Genomic DNA, 12,694 nt, shown 5'->3' with positions numbered 1-12,694 from the left:
TAAGAAATGTAAATATGAAAATCCATAATTGGCCGTAATAAAAAAAATATCTGATGTTCGCAAACTTTTTAATCTGAAACGCATCTCTATCTGCCGTGTATTTTTTTTTTAGGAATTTGCAAATCATTTGCCACGGTCCAAATTATAGCTATTAATACCAACCTTGTGAATTCCACCTTTCCACTCTCAAAGTAGAAAGGAATGTCAATGCTGTATTCATCATAGAGTCCCCAGCGAAGGTGCCCCCACTCATGGACAAAGGCTCTTCCTGGAAAACAACACGCAAATCTTCAGTTTGATCAAATAAAGTAGCACTTCGGTAACATCTATCACGTAAAAATTGTGTCGTTATGTTTATGTTAAAGAAATTCTACTCTCTGACCTTGAGTAACCTTCATGGGTTTAGAAATAATATAATAGCAACCTACATCGCATTTCTGGTAATTCCTACATTGTTGCGAAAGGCCAAATAATTCCCAAATTCGGAATGTATGTTCTTTCGGTAAAGTCACGTAGATTAAAAAAATAAAGTGAATAGAAATAATAAAAAAACTAATAAAAATCACTAATGTAGACTGTAGCCTGGTTCTTAATCGGAGTGAGTGTACTGGAAGTCTATAGTGTAGACTGTTGCCTGGTTATTAACCTCGGTGAGCGTACTAACACTCTATAATGTAGACTGTAGCCTGGTTCTTAACCGCGGTGAGTGTACTGGCAGTCTATAATGTAGACTGTAGCCTGGTTCTTAACCTCAGTGAGTGTACTAACACTCTATAATGTAGACTGTAGCCTGGCTCTTAACCGCGGTGAGTGTACTGGCAGTCTATAATGTAGACTGTAGCCTGTTTTTTAAGCTTGGTGAGCGTATTGGCATTCTATAATATAGACTGTAGCAATGGTTATTAACTGAGTGAGCGTATTGGCAGTCTATAATGTAGACTGTAGCCTGGTTTTAAGCTTGGTGAGCATACTGGCAGTCTATAATGTAGACTGTAGCCTGGTTCTTAACCTGGGAATGTGGTATTTTCACTTGATCGGAGCCACATAGATGGGTGCCACCTCATTGCTCATTTGAGTAGGAAAACACTTTGACTCAACTTTATAAGACATCATGCTACTTGGAGCTTATAAAGCCATGATATTATATACTACCATCATTGGTCACCCTTTGCAGTCCACGACTACAACACCTCGATTCCCTGGCAGCCACTGAAAAAGAGCACCAAACCCAATCCTGCGTAACTTCTGAGACGTGACCAGCTTGGGTGCTAGCAGGTTGTATTTGGCGCATGAACAGAACGAGTTTATGTAAGGTACCTCTTGGGCCGTACGCGTCCAGGTTTTTGTCGGCCAGGAGGAAGTTGGGGGTGAGCTGAATGTACTGTCCGGGGTCCCCGCACAGCCCGTACTGGTGAGTGTACGGCGAGTCATCCTCGGGGTCGTCTCGGAGAGCAATAAGCACCTCCGCCTGTGTGCACGGGGAAACCACTGTGTGATAACTGTGCCTTATCAGGACACCTCTACTGTTGTGTCGTTTTACCAGCACCAAATAGAGTATTATGAGATCTTAATTACAATACTGTCCATAGGCTCCAGGCATCAACGGACCTGATGCGTGGGGAAAATCGTTCAATGATTAAATTGTGATTTCTCACTTGAGATACCTATTTATAACAAAAAATGGCTGAATTACAAAAGTGTTCAAATCATAATAATTATATTTGTATACTGAAATATGTTCTTCATAATACAGGTTTTTTTTGGGTTAAATCGCATAGATATAAATGTGTCGTTAAACCCGCCACCACCCGACACAGCCAATTAGTAAGGTTTGTCATGTAAACAGAACATGCCAATTCGTTACTAGTACAGCACACTGGTGTATTGGAGAGCAAATCCACAACATTTACAATCTGAGTACGACGTTTCGCCGGTAATTACAACCGGCATCATCAGGCGGTAGCCAGATTTGTGGAGAAATCCTCCTGTTTAGTTTCTTAAATAGAGCGGTAGATGTGATGACGTTGTGTAACTTGACAAATAAAAGTAGTACAAGGATGAGCTCCCGTGCACTCGGCTGTTGTGGCGAGAAAGCTTGAATGCCTCTGCCTAACCTAGCCTTACACAAGTTATCACCGTTAACAATCTTATTTAATGATCAGAGTTTATAAAGCACATATACACTTTTATATTTTCATTGTGAAAATTGTTTTAAAATGAAAATTACGGTTTATCCAGGTTTTATTTGCTAAGAATAAAATGCACAGTTTTGATCTGAGATGGTAACGCTGTCAACAGTGAACATATTATCCAACTGTATAGATTCTTTGTGTCTGCAAATTGTTTTTGCACGTGCCTCCCTACTGTGAGCCCTTTATTAAGGCTCACTGAATGCAGATACAATATTGAATTGACATGGCTTTAGTTTGGACAGCACAGTTGGTGTATGCTTCGTAAACATGTTTCAATATTCACCTTTTATGGTTAAAAAAGTCACAGCAAGGCTTTATAGTGGTGCAAAGTAAAAATAAACGTTTATGGGGAAACAAAGTCCAACGCTGTTGGCCGATCTCTATGCAATTAGCAGTGCGTCAGTGACCCTGCCCATGTTTGTGAGATCTTACTTGACCGTAGGACTCGGATTTCAGCTGCTGGTAGCTGGAGTTTGTTTTCCAAGAAGATGGGATCAGGATACTGACATTTCTGAAATACATTTGGTTGTTTGTAACTGTGTGCAGGTAGGCAGAGGCTTGGGTGACCATTTCCTGCCAAATAAAATATATGAGCAGATTGAATACATGTTAGTAGAAAATATCAGCATGTGGGATTTATGTACGTATGCTGAACTTCTTTCGCACCATACATAGCCAACCGTGCTAATCGGAGGTGCGGGGGAAGGACAACAAACTAAACACAAAAAAGCAGGTCTCGAGAAATGAGTTTTTATAAAAGATTTAAAGGTGTATAGCGCCAGTGGCTTTCTAATATCGGAAGGAAGAGCGTTGCAGATGGTCGCCAAAGCGATCTGCAAGTGCTCAATGATTAGCGGTCGCCCAGGTTTTATCTGGCACGGAAGTTTGAACCAATGGGCCAAGTTTCTTAAATATTTTTTTTCACGCAGCAGTATCAATGTCGATCTAAGTCGATCTCCAGGTCGAGTGACGAGGGGTAAATTGTGAATACTTCCACATTTTTTTCAGGGCGTCTGGCCAGTGATGAAATAAAACAAATACTCAGTTTAACATGTAGGCTTTCGCGACCAATATTATTCATAATAAAGGTTTTTGGGTTAGATCGCGTTTATTTATGAATGTGTCGTAACCCTCCACCACCCGACACGGCCAATCAGCAAAAAAAAAGTGTCACGTTGACAAAAGACAAATAATTCACTACTTTAGCCCACCGGTGTGTTGAAGAGTGAATCCACATTTACAGTTTTAGTACTCAAACTGTAAATGTGGATTCACTCTTCAACACACCGGTGGGCTAAAGTAGTAAATTATTTGTCTTTTGTCAACGTGACACTTTTTTTTGCTGATTGGCCGTGTCGGGTGGTGGAGGGTTACGACACATTTATAAATAAACGCGATCTAACCCAAAACCTTTATTATGAAAAACAAATACTCTCCAATGGAGCTCTCTCGAGCTGCCTTGAGTGCAGGGGCCGGCAGCCTTTCAAAGAAGAGGAGCTATTTTTTTTGTTTTTGGCTTTGACCAAAAGAGTTGGAAAACCACATCACTGACTTAAATAAACAACACAGGTGATAGAATAAACTGCGTCTATTTAGTTTATTTCCCCTGAATTATAATGTAACAATACAGTTTGAATGTACATGTTGTTGTCACCAAGACGTTCCATAGTGACCCATTCCCTGCCATATTTTATCAATTATCTTTAAGTTAAGTTACGTTTAATATTTCAGTAAAAAAAAACCCCAGATGCTCGCAGCAATGGGGCAGTCAAAGAACCGCAAGGGGGAAGCCAAAGAGCCGAAAGTTGCCGACCCCTGCTGAAGTGGAAGCCCTTCCACCAGCAATGATGCCATCAAGCAATTGCAGTGATGCACATTTCACGTTTTAATAGGCATGTATCGATGCACTCATTGATAAAGAAAGCTATATTCGTATGGTTACGATGCGTGTATTGAATCGTGTGCAGGATAAATAATTGTTTACGATTCGATGCCACATATCCAATTATATGGTGAATGTTACATATATGCGAATGAGTGGACGAAACCGTACAAAATTAGGCAAAGGAAATGAGAAATAATACAATGAGAGTGAATATTGGACACAACAAATATATATTGCTGAATCAAATCGTGACCCTGAACCAATAATAGGAGGGTGGATTTTTCACTGTTAGTTTTCTGGAGATTTATTATCATTCGATGTTAAAATGCATCCATTTTAACTTAACAAGAACTCATCCGTTTTATTTGTAATGACACTGCATTGATTACATTGGTCTACATTTTTTTAGACGTCGTCTGCTTCAGAGATTACATGTGCTGTTTATTATGGATTTTGATGTGCTGAATTCAAATATTACATATAAAACAACTGAATGGCTACTTTTCCCAAGATATTTAAGTTTTTACATTTTACGTCTATGTACATTGTGTACATAGTAGAGTTTTTCTAATAAATTGTAAACCTAGGTCTTTTCATGTGTGGATGGTTGCTTTACGTGATAACATGTCATCTGTCCTGTTCATGTAACACTTTAAAATCAGCAAGAGGGCTGTATAATTAAAAATTATTATGAAACAAAAGGCAAAAACACTATTATGTATATATATAAGTACATAGTTTAGTCCTTATTGAGTGTCGATTCGGCGCTTCTTGGCTTGTCTCTTGGATTCATTAAATGGAGCATCTCTTGACACTGTCCAGCAATAGTCTGCAAGCATTGATGGGCTCCATTTGCACTGATAGCGTGTCTCCATTGTTGGAATGCCCTGGTGAAATCGCTCGCCATGCTCGTCGCTCGCTGCTCCGCAGTTCGTTGGGAAAAAGTCTAAATGAGAGTGCAAAAAAATCTATCTTTCGTGATATTTTGCAACCAAGGCTTTTGTGTGCCTTGAGGAGGTTTTCCACCAATTCCCTGTAGTTGTCCGCCTTATTGTTTCCGAGAAAATGTGTTGCCACTAACTGCAAGGTTTTCCATGCCGTCTATTCCTTGCCACGCAGTGCACTGCCAAATGCATCATCTCGAAGAAGTTCACGATTCTGAGGACCAACAATGATACCTTCGATTTAAAGCTTTCGTGACTGCAAGGATTCATCTTCTTTGGTTCTTTCGGTAAAGTCACGTAGAATGAGAATAAAATAATAAATTTATAAAATAAAATAACACAATGATATTCTCACGACGTTTCGGCCACAACACAAGCGGCCTTCATCAGGTGAAGGGACGAGACTGTCTGGTAGGACAGCGCTGAGCGCTTCACCTTCACCTGATGAAGGCCGCTTGTGTTGTGGCCGAAACGTCGTGAGAATATCATTGTGTTATTTTATTTTATCAATTTATTATTTTATTCTCATTCTACGTGACTTTTCCGAAAGAACCAAAGAAAATGATACCTTCCTTAATCTTAGCTTCACTTAACCTTGGATATTTTCCACGGAGGTACTTGAAAGCTGGTTGTGTTTTGTCCATGGCTTTGACAAAGTTTTTCATCAGACCCAGCTTGATGTGTAAGGGTGGTAACAAAATCTTCCTTGATTCAACAAGTGGTGGATGCTGAACACTTTTCCCCCCAGGCTCCAATGATTGCCGGAGTGGCCAATCTATCTTGATGTAGAGGGAATCTCTCGCACGACTATCCCATTCGCAGAGAGAACAGCAGCAGTACTTTGTGTATCCAGTCTGCAGATCAAGCAAGAGAGCAACAACCTTCAAATCGCCACAAAACTGCCACTGATGTTGGTCATAGTTTATACACCTCAAAAGTTATTTTATGTTATCATAGGTTTCCTTCATATGGACTGCATGACCAACTGGAATTGATAGCAAAAAATTCCATTATGCAGCAAAATAGCTTCAAGACTCATCTTCGATGAATCAATGAACAGTCTCCACTCGTCTGGATCATGAACGGTGTTGAGGGCTGCCATCACACCATCGATGTTGTTGCAGGCTACAAAATCACATTCCATGAAGAAGAATGGGACAAGATCCTTTTGACGGTCACGGAACATGGCAATCCTAACATCACCTGCCAGGAGATTCCACTGCTGCAGTCTGGAGCCCAACAGCTCTGCCTTACTTTTGGGCAGTTCCAAATCCTTGACAAGGGTTTTCAGTTCACCTTGTGTTATGAGGTGTGGTTCAGAGGAGGAGGATGGGAGAAAATCTGGGTCATGTGACCTTGATGGTTTAGGACCAGAAGTTTAATCCTCTTCCTCTCCCTCGTCTGACTCAAGTGAGAATGATTCTGCTGCACCAGGAACCGCCAGTCCTTCTCCGTAGGGTACTGGGTGTATAGCTGATGTTGGATAATGCACAGTCCGCTTTTTCTTCGTTGACATACCTTTCCCGACTGGAGGCGCCATGCAGAAGTAACAATTGCTGATATGATCTGTTGTCTCTCTCTCAATCATTGGCACTGCAAAAGGCATAGATTTCCTGTTCAACCACTGGCGAAGATTTGTTGCACAAGTGTTGCAGCATATGTGTGGGGCCCACATCTTGTCCTGATCTCTAATTTTGTAGCCAAAATAAAGGTGATAGGCTTTATTAACTATAGTGGTTATACTGCGTTTTTGTGATGCAAAAGTCACTTCACCACAAACATAGCAGAAATTATCTGCTTTGTTCACACAAGTACGAGGCATTTCTGCTTACTCTGGATAAACAGAAATGTGTCCCATTGCAAAATCAAACACTGACAAATAAGAGAGCACGACATTGTATGATTTCTAGAGCTGATATAGGGCAATTTGTTCAGCAGAGTGATGTAAGCCTAGTTATGATTGCATCATCCATGACTTCTCGAAATAACATGATGCAATTAATATCATGTATGATGCAATACCAGGGTCAGATTGCATCATTCATTGTTTTGCTCAAAAAGCAAGTATTGTTCAAACACAGTCATAGATTATATTCATAGATTCAGTCAAAGATGTAATTTAATAATTTCTGGTTTAAATTGAGATCCCTTCCCTTTATAACTCACTTATCCTCCATCATTCCCAAGTCAAGGGTCTATATACTGACCAGAAGCATATCTTGAAGGCTAGAGCCAATCAACAATAGGGTTTTCCCCTTTTTTCTGGCAAAAAAACAGGTGTTAAGATGTTAAAGCACCAACCTGAAACATTTTCCAAGGAATCATTTAAACGTGACTGTATTTAAATTTTGACTTCTGGTCAAATATTGTAAAATGTTATAGGCGCAAACCAGCAATCGCTTGCTTGGACCACTGTAAAATAGTCTCCTCTTGAGGGAGCTCTAGAGAGTCCCTCGAGAGGGTATTTGGCCTACTCATCCAAGCTGAAGAAGTGGGAGTACCGACACTTTACCCCACCACATGCAACCTGCCCATCGAGTGCGGTGTAACCATTTATTTGAGAATCAGAACATTTATTTATACTGGAAGAATCCTATGAGCTTATAATGCTCTTTTTCACAGACGTCCATTTGGGGCGGGTCAGAGCGTTACAAAAACAAATAATACAAATAGACAATAGGAGTGCAAAGTATGGGAAAGGTAAGCAAATCACTAATAGAATATACAAATTAATTTAAAATATTATATTTTACCAGGTGCGGTTCATTCAGCTATATAGCTCTTTTTCAGAAGCGTCCTGGCCACAAATGATAGCTCAACGAAGTGGTTTATAGCTGCCAAAATTTTGAAATAATTCATCAGTGCTGAGTGGACAGAGGTGGGTGTGTTCAAGAATCTTGCCCCGTTGTTAAAACTGCCACGCTGGGAGATCGAATTGAAATAGGCGACTTCTGTATTTGCAAGTCCAGCGTGAGAACCATTACACCATGCCAACCACCTCAGGTGTTGCGAATAAAGCATAACCAATAACATCATGGCTCGGTACAGAATAAAAACATGTCCATGCAGGTTGAGCCCATACATTTTTGACTCTCTCCACTGCTTGCATAATGGTGACCGACTTAGAGCTTTACAAACGTGTCAATTAAGTGTACGCGTTATTTTTAGTTTTACAATTTTGTACTACAATGTGATCCTTTGACAGTAATGGCGACTCTGCAATGTAGCAATAACTATGCGAAGTACTTTAAAATGTGTATACTTATAAAATATATTCGTATGTATGTCATCGGCGTAATGTCGAGATGACATTTACATTTTTGTTAAGTATTTTTATTCGTATTTAATACATTTTACTATATTAAGGTCGTTAAGACCGTATGTGTAATTACACATTTTTTTGGTAAAAATGTCAAGATCTGAATTTCCTCTGTGACTACAGTAAAAACATGTCATTACATTGTTATTCATTGTTTTGCGTACAGTACAAGTAATTCACATTCTTAGTATTGCAATATATTTTTTATATAAAATGGCGTGTTTTGAAATGCACTCAGGTGAAGCCAAAATTTGAAAGTTTTTCGAACAAAAAAATAATAGAATTCAACACTTTAAACCATTTGCAACGGCGAGCGCCTTGATATGCCCTCACATTTGGATTATTTTACGAACACAAAGAGTACATTGTATATATATTTATGCAATGCCATTTGGAACATAGCCACAAGAGCGTTCACCTTGATGGCATCGACGAGTTTGGGGTCCTCCGGCACGGCAGGGTTGATGGCAATAACGAGACCTTCGTAGCCATTGTCGATCAACCTCACCCCTGAACCCAGTCCCACAGCCGAGCACAGTAGAGTGGCCAGAGCCACAGAAAACATCTCGCAAACCTTTGTCAAAGACCTATGGGCTCACAAGGTCCGAGCACTATTTGAGGAATCAGGTTGCACATCTGCAACTATTTATGTGCACCCACACCCCAGCATCAATGTGCAAGCAGATGGGTTTGCCCCACCAAGTGACGTCAAAGGTTGAAATAAACTAGGGTCATCGATGACTCTTTATTGCCTGCCATAAAGTTGCACTGTTCGTGAGGGTGGACTGAATAATATTATTACTAATAAAATAGCTATGTGCTAGGCCTCTTTGCAGTTACCTGTGTGTGATAGTAATTAGCAACCCTTTTAATCCTACGCTGGATGAAGGCTTCCCTGCCCATGACGTGTCAGGCATGGGTGCTGTTTGACCAAACTTCACCACGCTATTCAGTGCGTGTTGGTATCCTAAAGACGGTCACTGCATCGCGCGCTTTTAGGTGTATCACATGGCCAGAAATGGAACTCAGGTTGCCGGGTTCACAACCTATGCTGCCGCTCCACCTGTGCAAAGTGAATGTCGACAACGCGAAAACGTTGACATTGTGCCCCCAGCCACCGGTCACCGTTATAATTGGTAGCGCGTGGTATCCCGAATGGATCCTGAGAAATCCCCTTTCACCAACCGGCATCGACTGGTGTGGTGTGGCATGACCAAACAATGCCAATGACCGGCACGGCTTGTGGTTGATTGACAAAGGGCTAATAATTATATGAATATAACACATTGAACTATGAAAGCAAGGTGCCGTTGAGGTGCACTGGTTGAACGAGGCCTGTCATTGGCCAGTACCACTCTATGCAGTGAAAGGGCCACCACCACTCACTGGGGCAATGGTCGCCCACCAGCAATCGTCACTGGCAATGGTTTCCGCGACGTTTCCCACTGCGAACGACGCCTCGTCGCCAACAACAAATCTGAACACATCGGATCGCAGCTCCCCCTGGTGGGAAGCTGTCACGGCAACGTCAGATCAACAGGCAGAGTTCGCATGGCTGCCTGGCGTAACGCCCTCCCTAGTTTAGAAATTGCAGCTTCATTCTGTGTGGTATCTGGACGTGATGGTGTTGTGTGATGATGTGGAGGGATTATATATGGCGTGGTGTGATGGTGTGGCGTGCTGTTGATAATGTGGAGAGATGATATCGCATACCTATCAACCGCTTATCAGTGCCTATCTTATGACAGACCAATTAGGACCTTATTCGTCACCCCGTGTCCTTGTACATCTCAACGTTCATCCTACAAAGTCCCATCACAAGGGAGAAACACAAACAAATAGACACAAACTTTTTGTGCCCGTAGTGAAATGGCTGTACGCCGTATGGACCTGAAAACTCAATTTCCCTGTACAAGAATACGGGTTAAACCGTATGTGTTGCCAAGTATGGTATCCGGACGTGATGGTGTGGCGTGTTAGTTTTTGTGTTGATGTGGAGGGACTATATGGTGTGGTGTGATGGTGGGGCGTGCTGTTGATGATGTGTAGAGATAATATCGTGTAGAGCGATGGTGTGGGTTGGTGTGATGGGGTGCTGGTGATGGTGTGGCGTGCCTTGTGCGGTGAGATAGTGTAGCGAGATAGTGTGAAGTAATGGGTCATTATGGGAATGATGCGCCTCTGCTATTTTCAGCCATGTATTAATTTGCAGTCTGTAGATGTCACTGTGAAGCAAACACATCGCGTCGAGATCACACTGATGCACAGACTTGAAGCCGCCATTTCTTCAAATGAAGCGTTGAGGTCAATAGCCCCCCTGATCAGAAGTTGCAGTCCCTCTTGCCCATTATCAGGGGCTTGTGTCGCGGTGGCAAGATGTTAACTCCCTCCTCTGGTGTGCGGGACATTGTGGGTTCAATCCCGACCTGACGCCTGTATGTTAGGAGCTTGCACGTTCTCCCCATTTTTCGGGTCCTTCGCTCTTTCCCTCCAAATTTAGAAACACGCGTTTAGAATATTTGGCTGCGATAAATGTCCACATGTTAAGCCTCTTCGTTGAACAATCATCTTTGGCGAGGTCGCTTCTGAAAAAGAATTTTATAGCTAAGTGGGCCTTCCCTGGTAAAATTAAACGTATTTTTTCGTTTAAGTTTACAATAAGAAATGCTTCAGCAACCATTGCTGTTGTCGGTTTCCCTAAAATCTCCCCAGTGGATCATGATCACCTTTTAGCATGTGACCATGACATTAGAGTGCATCATTTACAACAAGGCCACATGGTGAGTAGATCACTTTCAAAGCTACTAAAATGTTTAAATCACCTCAAGTGTCTTAAATATATTGACCAAGACTATCTTGCATCATTCTAATACTCTGCAGATGCTGTTATGCTATGATTGATTTAAGAAACTCAATATCACGTCCATCTACAACATTAATATATTCCAAATATGCACCTTTAGACCTCCGCGACATCGTACCGAACCCTTAAAAGTATTATTCCAGGTAAATTCCTAAATCCATGCATACAACACAAGACACTCCGATAACCTTCACCCACCCCACTACCCCACCACGAATAGTAAATTCTCTGTCAGATGTGTAATAAAGCACTTCTACGACAACTGACTGTGTCTTATTTATTTATTTATCGCCGCTGGACAGCTCCGCGTTCTCCCACGCTATCACTGTCGCTCCGCGTTGCGCGGCGTGAGTTGTTATCATCCGCGCACGCTCGCTCGCTCTTCCCGCTCCCGCGCACCGCTGGCAGACGGTGCGCAGAAAGAGACCACCTCCGGACGGCCACGTGGCCGATGGCGTGCCGGAGGCGCGAGACGTGGTCCCGCTTCTAGACTCACACTGACCTCGAGTCCCTTTTAACCCCCCTCTGCGTCACCAAGCCCCGCCTCTATCCACGCCCCCTCACAAACCTTCTAGATAGTACCCCACGGGAACCCTCGGGCTCCGCCCGTGAATTCTGGCCCAGATAATCCCATTCACCCGATTGGCTTAGAGGCTGAAGCGGCGAAGCCTATCCCACCGATCGGCGACCGTCAGTGTACGCTCGCATTACAGATGCAGAGGTTCCGTACTCTGGAATTCCTATCTTCACATTGCCAAAATATCATTATCCCTCAATAACATAGACTACAGGTCAGCCTGATGAGCCAAACTACCAAGTAGCCTCCTCCGTGAAGCCTCACTCTCACAACAACAACCGCCATTCGCCACTAAGTGGCGGTGACGTCACCACGACGCTTGTGCCAGGCCATGTGCACCTTGAGGCCACGTGAAGTGTTGAATGCCCGCCAGCAGGAGGTCACGGGGCAGACCCAAGTGCCATGGGTCGACTGACAGAGATGACTGAGATGACTGGCTGATGCACCACCTGTGCCCCCTACTGTGCTGACCTGCTGTGCTTTAGCCACCCGGTGCTCCGCTCGTTGTTGTGAGCATCGCTCATCCGCCCTCCGTTGTTGTTGGAGGGCGACTACCTCCAACTGCCCAGTAGCGTTCTTCATGAGCCTCCTCCACAGAGGCCGATCTTGACACCGCTGGTACCAGTCATCGGCAAGTCCACTCAGCTCCACGTCCTCCTGTACCACATCACTCCATCTTTTCTCTAGCCCATGCCGCACCCGTTTAGCCCCCTCGATCCGGCCGAACAAAAGCTGTTTAGGCATGCGGTGGCTGGGCATGTGGGCTACATGACCCAGCCAACGCAGCCTTGCCTGCCAGAGGAGCTCACCGATGGGACCTTGTCCAGATCTTTCAAGGATTTGTGAGCTCCTCACACAATCCAGCCTGGTTAAACCCAGGATGGATCATAGGCAGGCTAGCCTAAATGTTTATA

General features: G+C 43.0%; 1 protein-coding gene across 1 annotated transcript in view; it reads right to left on the bottom strand.

Annotated features, from left to right (window-relative positions):
- The window catches only part of LOC116945081 (calcium-activated chloride channel regulator 1-like), a 30,151-nt gene extending 20,624 nt beyond the window's left edge, over positions 1 to 9,527 (bottom strand). Inside the window, exons 1-6 of the mRNA XM_076068878.1 lie at positions 8,759 to 9,527; positions 2,625 to 2,765; positions 2,054 to 2,114; positions 1,153 to 1,566; positions 383 to 392; positions 89 to 288 (exon numbers count right to left, since the gene is read on the bottom strand). Of these exons, the coding sequence (XP_075924993.1) occupies positions 89 to 288; positions 383 to 392; positions 1,153 to 1,566; positions 2,054 to 2,114; positions 2,625 to 2,765; positions 8,759 to 8,905 (973 nt within the window). The 5' untranslated portion in view covers positions 8,906 to 9,527. The remainder of the gene's footprint in view (positions 1 to 88; positions 289 to 382; positions 393 to 1,152; positions 1,567 to 2,053; positions 2,115 to 2,624; positions 2,766 to 8,758) is intronic.
- Between the last annotated feature and the right edge of the window lie 3,167 nt (positions 9,528 to 12,694).

Source organism: Petromyzon marinus, chromosome 22, assembly GCF_048934315.1.
Source record: "Petromyzon marinus isolate PM22_M1 ecotype Great Lakes invasive population chromosome 22, UKy_Petmar_22M1.pri1.0, whole genome shotgun sequence".
NCBI classification, from domain to species: Eukaryota; Metazoa; Chordata; class Hyperoartia; order Petromyzontiformes; family Petromyzontidae; genus Petromyzon; species Petromyzon marinus.
Note: the sequence above shows the minus strand (reverse complement) of the source record. Positions and strands in the feature narration are given on the sequence as shown.